At 40.4% G+C, this 20,605-nt stretch overlaps 1 protein-coding gene across 8 annotated transcripts in view; it reads right to left on the bottom strand.

Moving 5' to 3' along the window:
* Positions 1 to 9,037: 9,037 nt before the first annotated feature.
* MAP7D3 (MAP7 domain containing 3) overlaps positions 9,038 to 20,605 on the bottom strand; it is a 39,900-nt gene continuing 28,332 nt past the window's right edge. For 4 of the 8 annotated variants that reach the window (XM_084870192.1, XM_084870190.1, XM_084870197.1 and 1 more), the window contains 8 exons: positions 20,076 to 20,208; positions 18,098 to 18,233; positions 17,042 to 17,143; positions 15,954 to 16,007; positions 14,385 to 14,490; positions 12,675 to 12,867; positions 11,496 to 11,755; positions 9,038 to 10,665 (listed from right to left, as the gene is read on the bottom strand). In XM_084870192.1, the coding sequence (XP_084726318.1) occupies positions 11,500 to 11,755; positions 12,675 to 12,867; positions 14,385 to 14,490; positions 15,954 to 16,007; positions 17,042 to 17,143; positions 18,098 to 18,233; positions 20,076 to 20,208 (980 nt within the window). In that variant the 3' untranslated portion in view covers positions 9,038 to 10,665; positions 11,496 to 11,499. The remainder of the gene's footprint in view (positions 10,666 to 11,495; positions 11,756 to 12,674; positions 12,868 to 14,384; positions 14,491 to 15,953; positions 16,008 to 17,041; positions 17,144 to 18,097; positions 18,234 to 20,075; positions 20,209 to 20,605) is intronic. The other 4 variants (XM_084870193.1, XM_084870191.1, XM_084870196.1 and 1 more) reach the window with 2 other exon arrangements.

Genomic DNA, 20,605 nt, shown 5'->3' with positions numbered 1-20,605 from the left:
CCCACCCCACCTTCTGCCCTTACCTCCCCCCACTGTCCTCATCCATAGGTGTACGACTTTTGTCCAGTCTCTTCCTGCACCCTCATACCTCTTTCCCCTGAGAATTATCAGTCCATTCCCTTTCTAGACCCTTGATTCTATTATATTCACCAATTTATTCTGTTCCTCAGATTTTTAATTCACTTGATTTTTAGATTCACTTGTTGATATGTATTTGTTGCTCATAATTTTTATCTTTACTTTTTTCTTCTTCCTTAAAGAATACCTTTCAGCATTTTATATAATACTGGTTTGGGGATGATGAACTCCTTTAAGCTTTTTCTTATCTGTGAAGCTCTTTATCTTCCTTTCAATTCTAAATGATAACTTTGCTGGGTAGAGTAATCTTGGTTTTAGGTTCTTGCTATTCATCCTTGAATATTTCTTGCCACTCCCATCTGGCCTGCATAGTTTCTGTTGAGAAATCAGCTGACAATTGTATGGGTGCTCCCTTGTAGGTAATTAACTGTTTTTCTCTTGCTGCTTTTTAATATTCTCTGTCTTTTTCTCGTGGCATTTTAATTATGATGTATCTTGGTGTAGTCCTCTTTGGATTCCTTTTGTTTGGGATTCTGTGCGCTTCCTGGACTTGCAAGTCTATTTCTTTCACGAGGTGGGGGAAGTTTTCTGTCGCTATTTCTTCAAATAGGTTTTCAGTATCTTGCTCTCTCTCTTCTTCTGACATCCCCATAATTCTGATGTTGGTACACTTGAAGTTGTCCCAGAGACTCTTTACACTATCTTCAAATTTTTGGATTCTTTTTTCTTTTCCGGAGGAGTGTTTTTTGCTTCTTTTTATTTCAAATCTTTGACTTGATTCTTGTGATCCTCTAGTCTGCTTTTAGGTCTCTGTATAAATTTTATTTCAGTCAGTATATGCTTAATTTCTAGGTGATCCTTTTTCATATCCTTGAGGGTCTCATTAAATTTATCGGCCTTTTCTAGGAAATTCTTGAAAAACCTTATTAACTTGGTTTTGAACTCTATATCCATTTATTTTCTTTCCTCCATTTCCTTCTTTTGTGACCTGCCTCTTTGTCTCCATATTTTGGCTGCTTCCCTGAGTTGATAAAGTGACTTTGTGTGCTAGGTGTCCTATATGGCCCAGTGGCTCAGCCTCCCCAGTTACCTGAGGTGGACACTCTTGGTGCACCCCTTTGTGGGCTCTGTGTGCAGTCTTTTTGTAGTTGAGCCTAGATTGCTGTTAGTATCATTGGGGGGAATTGACCTCCAGGCCAATTGGCTGTGAGGATCAGCTGTGTCTCTGCTGGGAGAGCTTCTGTGCTCAGCTTGGATGGGGTGGAGTCTCAGAGTGGAGCAGACAGCCTTGGTTTCCTGTCATTCCTGCCCTAAGAGGCCCATGTCTCAGTGTCCCTTGGCAATGGCTGCATGTACCTCAGAGAAGGCTGTTCTTGAGTTTTGCCCATTGTCAGACAGTCCAGTTTCTTCTCGAATGAGTCTGGTACCCAAAGCCTCACCAGGAACTGGATTTCAGTGGAGTTGGGTGGTTTTGTTTCCTTCCTGAACAAGACAGCTAGCCTTGCGCTTACTGCCCGCCATCTCCACTCACTGCAAGTAAACTAGCCACGTATTCAGCTGCCCTCCCTTTCTGCACATACAGATCTCTGCACCTCTGTCCTTCACAGCTCCTCTGAGTCTCTGTGTCCTTTTCTCTTTCCTTCTAGTTATAGAGTTTCCACTCAGCTAGCTTTTTGGTGGTTTTGGATGATGTCCACTCTCTCTTCCAGATGCAGTTTTGAAATTGTTGTGTGAAGTAGCAGTATAGGTGTTTACCTATGCCTCCATCTTGGTTTCTCCTATATTTTTTCTCGTAAATAAATGTCTAGGCTTTGATTTCCCACTCTCATGATACTCCACTTTCCACTTTTTATCTTTACTTCATTTTCCTTTAATAATTTGTCATGCTCAGTTTTCATTTTAGTTTTTCCTTTTTCTTGAATATATTATGCTAATCTAGAAAACTGGTGAAAAAGTCAAAATGTTAGTTATCTCAATAAAGTACTTGTAATTAAAGTATTATATGAGAACTACAATCACTAATTCTGTATTAAACATCATGAGATATCTATAATAAAGCATAATATGCTAATTAGACCAGACGTCCCCTGGTCCCTGGTGCCAAAGAGAAGCCCAGGTCAGGAGTCAGAGGGAAGCCAGTGCAGCAGGCAGGGGAAGCAATGCAAACTCTTGCACGACTCTAGTAGTTTGATAAACAACATGGCTTGTATGAAAACTCAGCAAGTTAAGTGTATGGTCATTACTGTAGTGTTCTGTGTAGTAGTTATCTTATTTCTTACTCTGTACAAAATAATTATTTAAATATCTGATTTGCTTTCACTTATTAATATATTTTTTTATTGATTTTTCGCAGAGAGGAAGGGAGATAGAGAGCCAGAAACGTCGATGAGAGAGAAACATCGACCAGTTGCCTCCTGCACACCCCCGACAGGGGATGTGCCCGCAACCAATGCACATGCCCTTGACTGTAATCGAACCTGGGACCCTTCAGTCCGCAGACCGACGCTCCACCACTGAGCCAAACCGGTTTTGGCTGCTTTCACTTATTAAACATCACCATAAGATGCCTATAAAATCAGATATTGTTAAATTAGACTAGGATTTAATAAAAATTGTGAAAGCTTACTGGCCTAACATTTCATTTTATAACATTAAGTATCGATTATATATAGCCATGAGCTTTACTGTTATAGTAGGTAATATAGTCAGTTTTTAAGGGAAAGAGCATATACTTGTGTTTTTTGGCCTTTGCTTCAGTAAGCTTTGGTCTTTTGCAGTTAATCTACTGGACTTAAATGTTACTAATTTTTAACAGAGACACTGATATGATTTTCATTGAACCACGATGACAAAGGAGACACAGATTAAGGCACAAGTTTCAGGGGCTTGGCAGCAATAGACAGGGCATAGTGTGCCTTAGGGAAAAAAATGTAAAGGAACTATTAACAGTTTAAAAAGGCAGTAAAGACAAAGAAATTCTCTTCAAACTAAATTATATTTTGATCACACAGATAGGACATAATTCTAGATAGAATAGCAAAAAGGTGTAAATATATGCAAATAATCCTTTTTGACAAATTATTTTGGATAGCTAAAGTAAAATAAAAAAAGTCTACTGCCATATCAGACTTGCACTATTATACAAAGTTGGATTGCTAACTATATCTAAAACTAGACGCCTGGTGCACAAAATTTGTGCACGGAGGCAGAGGGGGGGTGTCCCTCAGCCCAGCATGCACCCTCTCCAATCTGGGACATCCCTCTCACAATCCAGGACTGCTGGCTCCCAACCACTTGCCTGACTACCAGCCTGATCACCCCTTAAACATGCCTCTGCCAGCCTGATCAATACTTAACTTCCCTCCTCTGCTGGCCCGATTGCCCCTAACTGTCCTCCCCTACAGGCCTGGTCACCCCCACCTGACCTCCCCTGCAGGCCTGGTACCCCCAACTGCCCTCCCCAGCTGGCCTGGTTCCCAGCAACTGCCCTCCCCTCCAGGCCTGGTCCTTCTCAACTACACTCCCTTTTAGGCCTGGTCCCTCCCAACTGCTATCCCTTTCAGGCCTGGTTCCTCCCCTGCAGGCCTGGTCCTTCCCATGTGCTTATCTTTTAAGGCCTGGTCACCCCTAACTATCCTCCCTTTCAGGCTTGGTCCATCCCAGCTGTCATCCCCTGCAGGACTGGTCCCTCCCTTTCAGGCCTGGTTTCCGCTAACTGCCCTCCCCTGCAGGCCTGGTCTCCCCAACTTCTCTCCCTTTCAGGCCTGGTCCCTCCCAACTGCCCTCCCTTTCAGGCCTGGCCATTCCAACTGCCCACCCTTGCACGCATGGTCCCCCCAACTGCCCTCCTCTGCTGGCCTAGTCACCCCTTAACTGTCCTCCCCTGCAGGCCAGGTCCTCCCCAACTACCCTTCCCTAAAGGCTTGTTCCTCCCAACTGCCCTCCCCAGTTGGCCTGGTTCCCACCTGCCCTCCTCTGAAGGCCTGGTCCCTCCTAACTGCCCTCCCTTTTAGGCCTGGTGCCTCCCAACTGCCCTCCCATGCAGGCCCGGTCCCCTCTAACTGCCCTCCCCTGCATTCCTGGGAACTCCTAACTGCCCTCCCCTGCAGTCTGGGTTCCCCCCAACTGCCCTCCCCGGCATGTCTGATTGCCCACAACTGCCCTCTCCTGCTGCTGGCTATCTTGTGTCCACATGGGTGCAGTCATCTTTGACTACATGGGGGTGGCCATCTTGTGTTTTGAGGTGATGGTCAACTTGCATATTACCCCTTTATTAGATAGGACATCTATACTTATAATAGGGTAATATAAAAATTGGTCTGGGATGCTGTCACATAATGACTGAACAGCAGGAGGGTGGGGCAGCAAACTACAAGTGGTGGAGAGCTACAGGAGGGTGGGCAGCGAGCTACCTGTAGAGGAGAGCTACAAGCAGCAGTGGGCAGGGCCAGCAGCTGAGGCAAGTGGCAGTGAGCTACTTGTGCATGGATTCGTGAGCAGGGCCACTAGTTTTATAGAATTGTCAAAGATTTGATTTCAAAACCATTTGCTAAACCACATACAATTATCAATTTATCTGGCAGCTATTCTACCTCATTCTTTTACATTCTAGATTTTTTTAAAGTGTTTTTAGCATTAACCCTAATCAGTGTGTAATTGGGGAAATAAAGAAATCCTCTTCTGGTATTTTACCTTTCATCAAATAATAGGTACCAAAGTGTTCAAATAATGTTTTAGACAAATCATACTTATTAACTTCCCCTTTTTTTGTAAACATTTTTATCCTGTTAACTTAATTTGGGAGATTTGTATGGCTTATACATACAGAAAGGGTAGTTAGAACATAAAACTTTGATTTTGGTGTATATGAACAGGGGATAATGGTTGAATTTCCTAGGTTTATATGAACTTAAGGAGTGTATGTTATATTTAAACATCTGCTAATAGATAGATGGTGCTGAAATCTATTATTACCTAGGCATTTTCTAGCTATTTAGCTTACATCATAAGTTAAACCTTCATATAAGGAAGGCAAAATTTGTTGACTGCTAACCTCATTTAAATAATGTTACTAGATATGCAGTATATAGAAATTATTAATGTTTTGGTGTGTAGGAAAGGATGAAAACTAGGTTAAAATAAGAGCCAAATTAACATGTACTGAAAGGGCACTTTTGTTTTCTGTTTAAATTTTATCTTCTTAAGGTTTCTTCAGGAAGAAAACTTGGCATTTGGGGGCAGTCATTTCTTCCAGTGTAATGCCAAAATGAATTTAATTAATACCAGCCCTAGAATGAACTCAGCAGCAGGACTTTTCTAATTGGGTTTTACTCTTTGTCTTCTAAAGTACAAGCAGCATTTGACCTATTTCCAATGCTCTTGGCATTTTATTAAAAGAACCACTAAAAAACTATGTATAATTTAATTATTCTTTTTTGTTTTGCTTCATAAATACTTAAGACTGTCTTTTGAAGATTGTTCCTACCTCATTAGCTACTCAAGATTCTATGATGATCAACCTATTCCAAATAATGTTTTTGAAGAAAAAAAAAAGAGACTTGAAAGTAAAAAAATATATATACATCTTGGGCCTTGGCTACTGAGGAGAAAAGAAAAAAAAATGAGAATCAAATGTTCCTGACATGGGCATGTTAGAAAAGTACTATAAAAGTTTGAAATATTCAAAAAGTTCTGGCTAGCCGTGGCTGGTGTAGCTCAGTTGGTTGGGCGCCATCCTGTGTGCCAGAAGGTTGCTGGTTTGATTCCTGGTCAGGGCAGATGCCCAGGTTGTGTGCAAAATTCCCAGTAGGGGGTGTGCAAGAGGCAGCCAATGGATGTTGGGCTCTCACATTGATGTTTCTATCACTTCCCCCCTCTCCCTTCCTCTCTCTCTCCAAAAAATAAACTATTATTTAATTTTTTAAAAAAATTACAAGTACTAGCTATTATTTAGGAATCTCTCCTGATATTCTTTGCTATTCACTTTTTATGGAAATTAATTCAGTGAAACACTCAAAACTTTTTAGTGTTTCTTAGTGGTGTTTTTCCAGATAAATTCTAGGGGTAAATATTTCCAGCCACAGTATGTAATTCTGTAACTGTGGAATACCTGTATGCTTTGTTTGGTATATCTCCCATGGAGATATCAATGAATACACTACTTCGTCTGTGAACATTTTAAATGCTGAAGTAAATAAAAAAAAGAAATGTACCCAAAAAAAGAACTTATCTACTTGTTAACAGAGTGGGTTGTAGAGCCCAACTGCTGGAGTTCAAATCTTGGCTGCCCTGCCATTTTAAAGTTATGAGCCCTTGGGGCCAGTTACTTAACCTATCTGAGCTTTTTCCCTCACCTGTAAATGAGACTTAGAATCCCTACCTTGCAGAATTACATGCTGATTTCTAATGCAAATGCTCAGCAGGTTGACTGATAATCAGTAAAAAGCATTCAATAAACTTTAAGCATGTATTTTATCTCCAACACCGGAGATAGTATATCAATTACCATGCAAGCCACAGGACACTGTTGTCACTCCCCAAGAGTATGGGTGTTGGCTTTATAATCAGACAGATTTAGGATTGATCAGCTCTGCCTTTCTGGCTAAGTGATTACCAATCTCCACAAACCTCAGTGTCATCCTCGGTAAAAATGAGTAACTTGTAAAGGTTTGAAGTGATGCCTATAAAGTACCTGGCATATAGGATGTGCAAACTTTACAGTTATTATAACACTAGAGGCCTAATGCATGAAATTTGTGCAAGAGTAAGCCTTCCTTCCCTAGGCTGCCGGCACTGGCTTCCCTCTGGCACTTGGGACCCTCACAGCCCCACCTTTGTCCAATAGGTTATCTGATTTAATTAACATATTATACTTTTATTATTACTAGAGACCCCGTGAACAAAATTCATGCATGGTGGGGGGGTCCCCCTCAGTCCAGCCTGCACCCTCTCTAATCCAGGACATCCCTCTCACAATCTGGGACCACTGGCTCCTAACTGCTCACTTGCCTGCCTGGTCACCCCAAACTTCCCCCTTCCCTGCCAACCTGGTTGCCCCTCACTGCCCCCCTCTGCTGATCTGGTCGCCTCATGCAGCCTGCTGCTCAGTCGTTTGGTTGCCCCTCATTAATGCCGCTGCCAGCCTGGTTGCCCCAATAGCCTGTTCAGTCATCTGTTCTGTTGTTTCAAATGCTATGGTCAGTTAGCCTTTTATATAGAGATAGTTGGGGAAATTATCAGGCACTGGAATTGGATTGGTGGGGAGACCAAGGATAAAATAACCTTTCTGGACCCCGCTTCAACAAACCAGACCTGGGGAAGGGGAGGAGGGCAATGAAAGTTACACAGGGAATTGACCTGATAAAACGTGACTGTATGCCTCCAGGCTTTTGCTTCTTGACAATTGCTACTGTTTTATTAGTCCCAAACCTCCAGCTCTTGCCAAAATGAGTGACTCCTCAGTATGAGAATGAAAGGGTCTACAGATATTGTACTGCAGCCCTCCTCTCCTGCCTGATAAAAGGGCTCAGAAGGGCCATAATGTACACAATCACATGGCCATAACTTATGCACACACAGGCACCTTGGCTAAGATTCAGGTCTTCAGATCCTATTCTAGTGATCCTTACATCATTCCATACCACACTCTGTGGTTGTCAGGGATTAGAGGGAGCCTTTAAAAGGCTTTCCAGTGTTCATGACATAAGTGGAAGAAATGTGCTTATCCTCAGAATCCACAGGGGAGAGGACACCAAGAAAATATCCAGAGAGGAAGGGAAACTGGAGGCAACTAATGTGTCCCCTAACAGGTTCAAGTGCACCAGCCCAGGGCAGGCGGTGGAAATCTAGATCATGTCCATCACTTCACAGCTATAAACAAGGTGCTTTGACTGCATTTCAAGTTGTGAGCACACCAGGGGATATCCTAGTTCAACAGCTCCAACAGAAAGACCAACAGAATGGAATGCCAAGTGGAGAATAACTGCTATCATTCTCATAAGCACCAGACCTCAAAGAGTGAGGATAAACAGGACCTTACATTATAAATACAATAACTAGTGGAGTAGAACATGTTTCAAGATTGAAAACAACCTTTATAGGCAGATCAGAACACTGGTCTCACCACACATAGTAAATGATGTCATGGAGATATGAGTATATAACAGTATAATCACTGCCTGAACACACTCAGACTTAAAAATCAAGTGTGTTTTCCTCATCCATGGCAAGCATTTTTTAAATATATTTTATTGATTTTTTACAAAAAGGAAGAGAGAGGGATAAAGAGTTAGAAACATCGATGAGAGAGAATCATCGATCAGCTGCCTCTTGCACCACCCCCACCGGGGATGTGCCCGCAACCAAGATACATGCCCTTGACTGGAATCGAACCCGGGACCCTTCAGTCTGCAGGCTGATGTTCTATCCACTGAGCCAAACCGGTCTCGGCCATGGCGAGTATTAAAGATGAGCTTTATAAGGGCCAAGAGAGGAGGAATAGGAAATGACTGTATAAAGGGTCCAGGGTTTCTTTGTAGGGTGATAAAAATGTTCTGGAACTATTGTAGATAGTGGTGATGGCTGCACAACACTGAAAGTACTAACTGCCATTATAAATAGTGACTTACGTGAATTTCACCACAGTAAAAAGAAAGATATTTTAATCACTGGCTTCAAGTATAAGTCAGACCATCACGGGGACGAGTAACACAGGAAAGAGTAATAAGCATTGGAATAGGTGCAGGAAGACCAGGGTTTTGAAATTCACATCTTAATGTCCCACGGGGGGCGGGGGGGGGGGGACACTCTGCCAAATCCCTGATTAGCTGGAGAGAAGCATCAGGGAATTTGCTTACTGAACTTACTGGTTGTCTGTGGTCATGGCTTGGTTAACAACTGGTGTCACGTCACCTCTATACTTCCACTAGTACATTTTGTGTTATTATAATGAAAAGGGAACTTGGCTTTATCTGCAAAGTTTATTTCACAGAGCACACATTTATATGAAGATACAACAATGTGTTTCAATATGTAACATTCGTGCGGAAAAATATCAGAAATATTCTTAGGATGATTGTCTGCCTCCTATACAAAAGAACTAGCATTTGAAAATAGTTTTAAAATCTAAGGCATCAAGCTCTAATCTGTAACAAAAGGTATAGTACTCTGAATAGCAAAGAACTAAGAAACAAGAAAGAATAATTACTTCCTTTTACTACTCCAAGACTGGTGACTAGAAAGAAACATGGACATGTTTCAAACTTTGTGATTCGCCAGAAAACTCACTAGCATTAGGACAATAAAATTCCATTCAAGTTTTAGTCAATAGTTTTTTGTTGTTTCTTTTTTAATCCTCACCTGAAGATATTTTTTCCATTGCTTAAGAGAGGGAGGGAGAGATTAAGAAACATTGATGTGAGAGAGATACATTGACTGGTTGCCTCCTGCAGGGGACCCGATCAGGGACAGGGTGCGAACCTGCAACCCAGGTACATGCCCTTGACCCGGAATCGAATCTGCAACCCCTCTGGTGCTCAGGCTGAAGCCCTAACCACTGAGCAACCAGCCAGGGCAAGTATTAGTAAATTCTTTTAATCAGGACTCAATGCATTTCAGCAAATATACATCTTGTGTGTGTGTGCATGCATGTGTGCCTATCTATCACACGGACTAAAGAATAACACTGTTCCCGTACTCACTTGCAGCCACTGGTTAGAGAAAGGCAAGGAGATTTTGGTTCCATATCCCAAGCTTGGGCATGTACCTTGGTTGCAGGACTGGAGGGTGTAAACAGAAAAAGATTATATACACAGTAAACATTTAGAGGAATTAAATATACCCCACCAGACAACAGCCAAATACTGCTTTATGTATACAATAAAAACAACACATGTTTTTGTAGATAAACCTTAGTATGTACTCCAAAAGGAAATACTGCTAAGAGCACAAAATATCCTAATTGTTCTTCTAGGACTCCTAGCATTTGGGGGCATCACTGCTTGTGTACTCAGCTGGCATGATTAAACATAGACATATATAATGGTAACATATACTTTACTCTATTTTCCAACCTTTGGTATTGGTATATTAGAAATAATCCAACATAGCACTTGGGGGCAATCTTGAGTCCTTCACATAACCTATTATGTTCTCTACAAGATCAAACGGGATTTCTTAATTGTTAAACAGAACAAACATTATTTTAAGATTTCAAACATGTATTGAGAGAATATTATTCTTTCAGTAGAAATTATTTTAGAAGTACAAGAGTTACAAGTTTATAAACACAGCCTCAATGCACACTCAAACGTGTGTTGGTAGGAAAACACAATGAGATACAATGGAGATTTTTACAGGAACACAACTTTTTATTAAAAACCCTTCCTTGTGGACTTCAAGATTACACGAGTGAGCGAGCATCTTCTGAAACGTGTTAAGATGACTTTTTGATGTTTTCCCGTTTTTTTAGATTGTTATTTTCTTTGCTTGGTTCAAGTCGAAGGTGGAGCAATTTTGGGAGATGGGCCTAGAAGTTGAAACCCAGAGTGGAGGATAAATTCTCTTCTAGGCTGCACGAGGTTTACATGTCTGACCAGAGGAAAAAGAAAAGAGGATTAATAAAGAAGATGCTGGTCTCACAGCAACTGGGCCCTGGCCTTCCTTCCTTTAGAATGGGTCCGGTACCCTCAGCAGCCCCCTTGGAGTTGCTGACATACTGGTACTTTTATAAATGCTCTCAGCATCCATAACACCGAAACAAGCCCATGCTGTCTCTCAACTTCAAAGAGAGCTTCTCAAGGAAAGAAAAACAAAGGCCTTGCCTGTGGACTGAAAGGTCCCAGGTTCGATTCCGGTCAAGGGCATGTACCTTGGTTGCGGGCACATCCCCAGTAGGGGGTGTACAAGAGGCAGCTGATGGATGATTCTCTCTCATCAATGCTTCTAATTCTCTATCCCTCTCTCTTCCTCTCTGTAAAAAATCAATAATATATATATATATTAAAAAATAAAAATAAATAAAAAGAACCAGCTGTTGGTTAAAAAAAAAAAAAAGAAAAGCAAAAACAAATGTTTTTTTGGTTTTGGAAACACCGGTTGAGAAGCAAATTCCCTAGACCTCACAAACACTCTGCCCTAAATGATCATCTGTGTGCTGTAAAGCAGCCAGTGCTTTACAGAAAAGGACCTACTTTGTATTATCTGGCAGGAAATGCAGGGCGTTAAACTAGAATCACATTACTGAATTTACTCTAAAAACTAATTCAATGGAAGAGTCTTCAGCATCAATGTAGCTTTTAGATCCACCCTGTCTTCTCCCTCACCTCCTAAAGTGGCCCTGGAACAGCAAGAAGCAGGATTTTTCAAGGTCAGTGGTTTTGGAAACAAAATGAAGATCGGATTAAAAATAAAAACCTTACCTGATCAAGCAGAATCAGATTTTTCTATTTTTGTCTGGGGACTTCGGTAGAATGTTGTGGAACCTTTCGGATGGTGTTTTTGGCTATCAGGAAGGTTACTAGAAATGAGTGGATCAATCTTGTGAGTGCTATCTAGTATCTGGTCAGACACACATTCCTGTGACACTGGATGTAAACTTTCTGATGGTACCATGGTGTTGCTGGTTTCGACTATCTTTTCGGTTTTTGTTACTTGGTTGGTCATTCTTTGGATAGACAGCCTGGAAAGAGATGTTTTGGTTAGAATATTGATTATCCTCCAAGCTAGAGCTTCATCCTGAAAGCAGGTTTATATTTTAACAAACTTTTAAGAAATGCCTTGGAAGTAAGTGAACTTTCAGAATGAAAAAATGGGAAGGCTGGTAGGGGCCCTGGATATCTCAGAACACACTGGTTTCTCAAGCTGTGTCCTACAAAGTCCTAGGTTCCATGGGCGTGCTAATGGACTGGGAGAAGTTAAATGTGAAGGCTACAGGAACCCTGTCCCTACTTAAAGCTGATCCATGACATGGCTAGTAAGGTTAAGTAAGGACTAACGTGGATTTTCTAGCTCCAGTGCTCTTTCCAAACCATCAGCGTGTCTCTTAGCAGAGTGTTTCCATGGGTCTTGTAGGTTAATGTCTTTCAAGTAATCACCCAAAGATCCTTCCTTTCTAGACTCTGACCTAATCTGTGACCCTCAGTTTCCCTATATGTAAAATGAGGTCATTAATATCAAACTCAGAAGTGCAGTGATAATTAAAATAGGTTATGTAAAATAACTGGCATACAGCAGCCACTCAATCAATGACCCCTTCCCTGATTTTATGAGACAACATTAACCAGTATGAACAAAAGCACAGTTTGGAGTCAGATGTATCTGGGTGTGAATTTGGGCTCTTCCCTGTAACAGTGGGATGTTCTAATTATGGGCAAATAAGACCCATAATCTCTCCATGACTAATTTTCCTGATTTGTAAAGATGGGAATGCTAACACTACCTAACAAGACTACTGTGAATTAGTTTGTTTCTGTAAAACAAGTGCTTAAAATAGTATTTGGTTCAAGTTAAGAGCTCAGTCAATAATCTCATGTATCATTTTAAGAATGCCACTCATAATAACACCAAGTTTATTCTGAAAAGCTCACCAAGTGACTAACCTGATACCCTTGGCCTGAGCCAAAGGGTCTTTCACTTTTTGTCTGACGTTTTTTATGTCACTTTTTAAAGATGATCTTGTCTTTGTATAGACTTTGTCAGAATTGACTTCTAAAGACAGCAGCCTGGGGGCGCTCTTCACATTTCTAAAACTTTTCTTGAGTTTTCTGGATGAATTCATGCCATTTGTAAAGGCTAGAAAAAAAGGATTAAGATTAAAACCGGAGCTTCAACAACAAAGACAAGAAGAACAAAGGCTGTGATGTTGATGGGCTGAGGGAGGGACCATCTGTCTGATGGCAGGAAAAATCATGGGAGTACGCTGGAGAAGCAGGCCCAGCAACCACCAAACTACTCTACTTTTCTCAAACATGGTCTAGGCTGCTGCCCAGCACACCTGCCCCAACTTTCTTTAGAGCATAAAGGGGCCACCTTTAAGGAACTTGCTCTTTCTCCTTTGGCAGGAAACAATGCCAGGCCAGAGGATAGGACTGAGCCATGCTTCTTACCCCTCCTCCTGATTACCCACCTACCCAATTCTGCCTCCACCTCTTATTTCAGTCTCACTTCCAATGCCACCTCCTACCCTTTCCAGTGCCCTAAGGCAGACCCTATACCTACCTTGCTCCTACTGCTGTGTTCTCACTGCATTTTGCCAAACTTCTTTTAATGCAACCAGCTTGTGGTGGAATCATTATTTGCTCATATGTCTACCTCCCCATTGGCTATGGTTCCTCAAGGCTAAGGGCCCTGCTCTTCATCTCTGTATCCCTGTACCTAGTAGGCCTGACTTCTGGGATAAAGGGTGGACAAAGTGTTTTTTCAGATGCCATTTACTGTTGCCATAAAATGGTTCCTACTCATAAGGGAACCAATAATACATTTTAGAAGGCACTCATAATCATGACATGATTTTAATTTTTCTCAATGAATTAGAAGTAGTATTCCATCTGGGGTCAATCACAGATGCCAGAGGAGGCCCTGAGTTATGAAATGTTAGTAAGCCTCATGTTCAGCTGAAAAAGAGTTGCCATCTACAGTCTTTTAGCACAACCTGTAAAATAATAACAGCTGCTACAGCAACAGTTGATATTTATTGAGAGTTTACTATGTGTCAGGCATTATTCTCTTAGCATTACACAGATTATCTCATTGTAATCTCATACCCACCCTAGAAGGACAATAGCTTCTCTTTTTCAGACAGGAAAACTGAGCATACAGAGAGGTTAAGTAACTTGCCCTTAGCCACACAGCTCGGAAGCAGAGGAGTACCTGGATAGACCTATGCAGTCTACCTCTTAAATAGTGACTAACAAAACTCAAAAGGTGCCCAGCGGTGTAGCTCAGTAGCTGAGTGACCACCCATGAACAAGGAGGTCATGCCCAGGTTGTGGGCTCAATCCCTAGCAGGGGGTGTGCAGGATGCAGCCAATTGATGTTTTTCTCTCATCAATGTTATATATATATATATATATATATACACACACACACACACAAACAACTGCCATTGTGGCTTAGTGATTGATGGTCAACCTATGGTCACAGTTTGATCCCTGGTCAGGGCACATGCCTGGGTTGTGGGCTCAATCCCCAGCAATCCCCAGTGTGAGCGTGTGCAAGAAACATCTTTGATGTTTCTCTCTCTCCTCCCTTTTTCTCTGAAATGAATAAAAATACTAAAAAAAAAAATAACAACTCAAAAGCAACCAAACCTAATGGATGCAAGTCATCAGGAGAATTTGCATCATCACTTTCGGGCTCATCCTCATCATCTGCCTCATGATCCTCATACGTGTCACTGCTGGATGTTTGTAAATCCTATGATGAAAAAAGAAACTTATGGTTATATCTAAATATTCAATCATCCTGACATAATACTTCAAAGAAGACAGATTTCAAGGCTGGAATGATGGCTAATTTTCATCATTTCAAAGTAAGATTTTAAAAATCTTAACTCTATGGTTCCAAGAATCTACAGGAAATAGGACAGATGGCCCTAGTTTTGTCTTTAAGTTAGGGGAGGACACTCAAGAATGAAAGACTTCCCTGAGTGGGAACCAACGAACAAGAGCTTTGGGTTAGCATGCGGTCTCTTCCTGCTCCGAGTCTGAACTAAGCCAAGGTGGGGGAAACAGATGAGTAGCTCAAAAAGTTCTTGGCTGGTGCTGGAGGCAAATTTCTCAGACCAATGGACTAAATGATCTTTCAGATAGTGACCCCCAGAATTTTTCGAAAATAATATTTCTATTCTAAATGTTCATAATTATATCAACTGGTCAACTGTAAACAGACAAAACATTGCTTTTATAGCACAGAGGATAAAGAGCATAGAATCTGGAGGAAAAAGGCCTTGCATGCATGTGATCCATCAAAAGACAGGACTCTGAGGTAGGCAAATACTTATGAGACAGACCCCCAAAGCAGTAACCATACATGAAGAAACTGGTAAATTTGAGTTCATTCAAATGAACTTCTGTTCATCACAGGATATTATGAGAGTGGAAAGCAAACTATACCATTGGGGCTGATATTTGCAATACATATATTCAAAGGGCTCATAAGCAAAGTCGGTAAAAACTCCTACAATCAAAAGGCAGGCAACCCAATAAAAACATAGGCAAAGGACTTGAAAAGGCACTTCTCGCTCTGGCTAATGTGGCTCAGATGGTTGGAGCATCATCTGATACATCAAAGAATCACAGGAGATTGGGGCAGGTACAGGACGCAGCGGATCAATGTTTATCTCTCACATCAATCTCTCTCTAGAAATATCAATAAAAAATAAAAAGGCACTTCACAAAACCAAATATCCAAATGGCCAGTAAGTATATTAAATGCATTAGTCATAAAAATATTGATAAATTCAACAATGTAAAAATGAGGACATTAACAAAAGACAGTCATAAAGTGGGAGAAGTTATCTGTAATACATACAACCAAGAAAGAAGTAGAATCTAGAACATTTACAGAACTATAAATTAATAAGAAAAAGATAAATTAGCCCCAAAGATCTGAGCAACAGACCTAAATGAGCATTTTCACACAAGAGAAAAAAAAAACATGAAAGACCTAAGAAATATGCTAAACCTTTTTATTATCAAGGAAAATGCAATGTGATACTTTATTTCCTGCAGAGATGATCAATGATTCTTTCTCATCACTGATGTTTCTATCTCTCTCCATCTCCCTTCCTCTCTCATAAATCAATAAAAAAACATTAAAAAAAAGAATGTGAAGCAACAGGAATTTGTATATACTGCCAGTAGGAGCACGAAGACTACCTTTGAGGTGTCCAAATTGGTCTTTCTTGTCCGCTTCATAATTTCCTCAATTCTCTATTTAAAGGAAAATAAAATTTCAAACATGAAAACAAATTAAATGCAAAAGAGTGGTGATTACTCCCATTTTCCAGAAGTGGATAATATCAGTGACTGCTCCAAAGCCACACACTTAACTGACACAAGACATTGGATGGGAGTTTATTCCTTCCTCCAGTCCTGGTCTCAGTCGCCTTTGAGTGGTGATAACTGTACTTGTTTTGGTAACACAGAAATCCAGATGATTCCTCACTCCTAATTGTGCAGACTTTGAAATGCATTACTTGAACTAAGCACATACCACTGCAAACCAATTAGAACTTTTACCGGTAAACATAATTGTAGTCTGAACAGACCATGAATGAGGCCGAAGTTAATGACAAGAATGTACCCCAATGATGAGACACTGTCGGAGCTTTTGTTACTAGAAAGAGAACACACGTAGGAGAGCAAGAATTCTTTACCCAGGATACACTTCTTTCCCTGTAAGTGAGGAGAGATGCAGCTCTTTGGCCTCCTCAAGGGGATGGATCTGACAGAGGCCTTGCAGCACCTCAGCCAGGACTGGAGCCCTTCCTTGCTCTCAGATGAGGCACATGAGTTACACAAAGTGAGTTCCTACTATACAAAAAGCCTGCACCTTGGCCTCTCAGACATCTGCACTTTCTAGCCCAGGTTAGAAGAAAACCTTCTTTCCACCAACCCCTACCATGACCTGACAAATTCTGTTCAAAGGAGCTTTGCTGCAATGGCCACCACTAGTCAATGATAGGTACGGTCAATCAAAGGAGACCCTTCTAGGCAGGAGAGGTCAGATCCTTGGCTAAGGAAGAAAAGAGTAGAATGGAAAAACAACCATTGTCACTAATTTGTGACTTTCATATCATGTGTCCAACATTGTCTTAAACAAAGAATCAAACCCCCAACACACACACACACACACACACACACTCACACACACACACACACACACACACACACACACACACACACACACACACAGAGAGAGAGAGAGAGAGAGAGAGAGAGAGAGAGAGAGAGAGAGAGATTACCTTTTTTCTTTCTAATCTTTCTTGTAAATTCTGTAACATAATTTTTTCCTGCTCCTTGTGTTTGTCGGCTTCCTCCTTAGCTTTTATTTTGGCGTCCCCTTTCTAGGAAATTTATATAAAAATGTTTCATGTTAATATATGTAAATCACATCAGGCAACACTAGTTTAAAAAGTTAAATGTTATCCAGCTAAAATAATGTCACCTTTTGATTGAGAGTACCTATAATATATACGGAATGGCCATTTTTAAAACATTAGCTAAAATGTACAAAACTAGGTTATTATCTTGAGGATTTAGAAAACATGTGTTACTCCCTTCAGGACCTCAGGACTATCATTAATAGTGGTTCTCAATCCACTATAATTTCAAAGTATATAACTGTGTAGCTATTAATATTAACATAGCAACAGGAATCATTTCTTAATATTTCTCAAAAGCATCAGGAGGATTCTTAAAGCTACCTTTTCCAGAAGTGCAAATGCATATAATCATTTATGTGACATCTAACTGATTTTGATGAATGATAACACTAAAAGTGGAATGTAAACTAGGTTATTGAAAATGAGTTGAATTTGGGGAATTATTTACCTGGTAATTTGAATTTACATGGGTGAGACATTCTTATTGATAAATTTGATGACTTTAAATTTTTAGAGGTATTTGTAATTTTTATCTTATCTGTTGGGAGGATGTGGAGTGCAGTTGTGTGTGTCACCACAGAATGCAGGATTGGGAATATTCACATAGCACGTTTAACCTGTGTGAGTGGCTTGAATTCCTGAAACCAAGCTGCTATATTGTTTATGTAGACAAACCAAAGAGCTGTTCCTCTATAATTTGCTACTCTCTTCTTTTGTTTCCTTTGGTAAACATTCTTGCATTTTGCCAAAGGTGGCTGAGAATGACTTGTAGCGATATGAAATGTTAGCTAGACTATAATGTAAAAATGCATCCAGAGAAGGTGGCTTCTTTGGAGAAGCAGGTTTTTGCTTTGGGTTTCAACTGAATTTTATAATCTAGTTCTCATTCCCTGATAAAGTGCAGACTCAGCAAACCTGTAATAACTCTCGCTGGTTTTCCTGATCTTGAAGTCCTTCCTTCTTTTTTATTTCCTTTTGTTGCTGTCCATGGTCAAATTTTGAGAACCTTTCTTGGCCTTCAAATGCTTTCTTTGTCACTTTTTTCTCTTTCCTGATAACACAAATATTTAAGTAACTCTTAGCATTTATCTTGGTCTCTACCATACATGGCTTGCAGTAGGTACAATTCACATTTATACCAGATTCACTATATTTTATGTATTGTTACTCCACAAGATATGCACAATTTCACCCTTTTAAAATGGAGAAAACTAGCCCTTGGGAGTAAGAACTATCAAGTGGCGGGCTACTTTGCATCTTAAAATATGGGGAGGGCGGGGGGAAGAAGGGATAATATCACTCCTTATACATGGGACTCTCAAGTTATACATGCTCATACCCAATATCACATGGGAATGTGATTGGGATAATTTAGGAGGGTCTGGTGGTGCCCAGAGGAAGAAAACTCAATCAACAAAGACCAGTGCTGAGTGCTTTTAAAATGCTAAATCAGCCTTGGCAAATTTAGCTAAGTTGGTGGGGCATCATCCTGTGCACTAAAAAGTTGTCTGTTTGGATTCCAAGTCAGGACATACGCCCAGATTTCAGGCTCAATCCCCAGTAGGGCATGTGCAAGAGGCAACCAATCAATGTTTTACTCTCACATCAGCATTTCTATCTCTTTCTTCCTCTCTCTAAATAAAATCAATTAAAAGTCGTTTAAAAGCCCTGGACAGTTTGGCTCAGTGGACAGAGCATCGGTCTGTGGACTGAAAGGTCCCAAGTTCAATTCCAGTCAAGAGCATGTGCCCTGGTTGGGGCACACGCGGGAGGCAACCAATTGATGTTATTTCTCTCATATCAAAGTTTATCTCTGTCTCTTCCTCTCCCTTCTACTCTCTCTAAAAATCAATGTAAAAGCTATCCGCTGGTAAAGATTAGCAACAACAAAAAATTAAACTAAATTGGGCCCTAGCTGGTTTGGCTCAGTGGATAAAGCATCGGTCTGTGGACTGAAGGATCCTGGGTTCGATTCTGGTCAAGATACATGCCTGGGTTTCTGGCTCGATCCCCAGTGCGGGGGGGGGGGGGGGGGGGGGGGGGGGGGAGCATGCAAGAGGCGACCGATCGATGATTCTCTCTCATTATTGATGTTTCTATCTCTCTCACCTTTTCCTCTCTGAAATATATATATATATATATATATATATATATATATATATATATATATATATATATATATATATATATATATAACTGTACATAAAATCTACTGACCACAGGAAATTCTTTCAGCAATGACTAATAAAATGCAGGTGTCCCAAAAGTCACTGGAAAGCACCCTTAGTAAAACACAAAAAAGTATATTTTCTAGGTTTACAAATTCTAGTTTTAAGACCTTTGAAAAAGATAGGGGCTGACATCAGCGAATACCAACAGAAACTTCTGAAATCTGGGATCTTCACATGACTTTTATTCTCTCTTTTTAAAAAAAAAATTATTTTATTGATTTTACAGAGAAGGGAGAGGGAGTGAAAGATAGAAACACCAATGATGAGAGAGAATCCTTGATCGGCTTCCTCCTGCACGTCCCACATTGGGGACTGAACCAGAACCTGGGCATGTGCCAGGAATTGAACTGTGACCTCCAGGTTCATAGGTCACTGCTCAGCAACTGAGCCACGCTGGCTGGATGAGATTTGGTCTCTTTATGCATCTCCATAGCACACCTTCAAGGTTCATGGTGCATGAAAGCAAAAGAGGCCTATACTATTCATTTACACACCAGTGTCCTCTCTCTGCTTGACATTTTCCCACACTCATTTCTGATTCATGCTGAAGAAAAAGTCAATCACTCTGAGAATTTATAATACATTTAACTTGATAAGTTTTGACTTTCAAACTTTAGGCCCAGGCAAGATGTATAGCATAGAAAGGATGATATTGTACTTACCTTTGGTCCGTTTCTTTTTGTAGTTTTTCTTCTTTTTCTTTGTGTTCACGAACAAGGCGTCGTTTCGCTGTCAAAATTTTTGTTGCCTCCTCAGCATTCATAATCCCTTGCGTGCTTTTATTACCAGACTCTACTTCAGATTAATATGTGAAACATTTAGTTCAGGGAACTTACTGCCTCTCATTCCAATACAGAGATGCAAGATAACCAATAGTATAAAAAACGAACAATATGTATATGGTCTAAAATGTATAAAAAGCAATCTGTAAGTGACTATAGAATAGGTTTTGTTCAACATCTCAACTCCCCCAATAACAGAGGTAGCCTTTTTGTTTCTTTTTAACAAGTACTTGTTCCAAAACGAAATAATAAGCTGCTCCCTCCTACTTTGGTTTAGCTGTTTTAAAATAACTTACTAAGTTGATCCTATGGGAAAAAAGATTTATACTTAATACAGACGTAAACAAACTTCTATTCAATCTAAATGAAGTGTACAATTATTAAATACTTGACTAAACAAAAATATATCC

This window comes from Pipistrellus hanaki (genome assembly GCF_964339955.1).
Source record: "Pipistrellus hanaki genome assembly, chromosome: X".
Taxonomy (NCBI): Eukaryota; Metazoa; Chordata; class Mammalia; order Chiroptera; family Vespertilionidae; genus Pipistrellus; species Pipistrellus hanaki.
The sequence above is the reverse complement of the archived record's forward strand: the minus strand, read 5'-3'. Positions and strand labels throughout refer to the sequence as shown.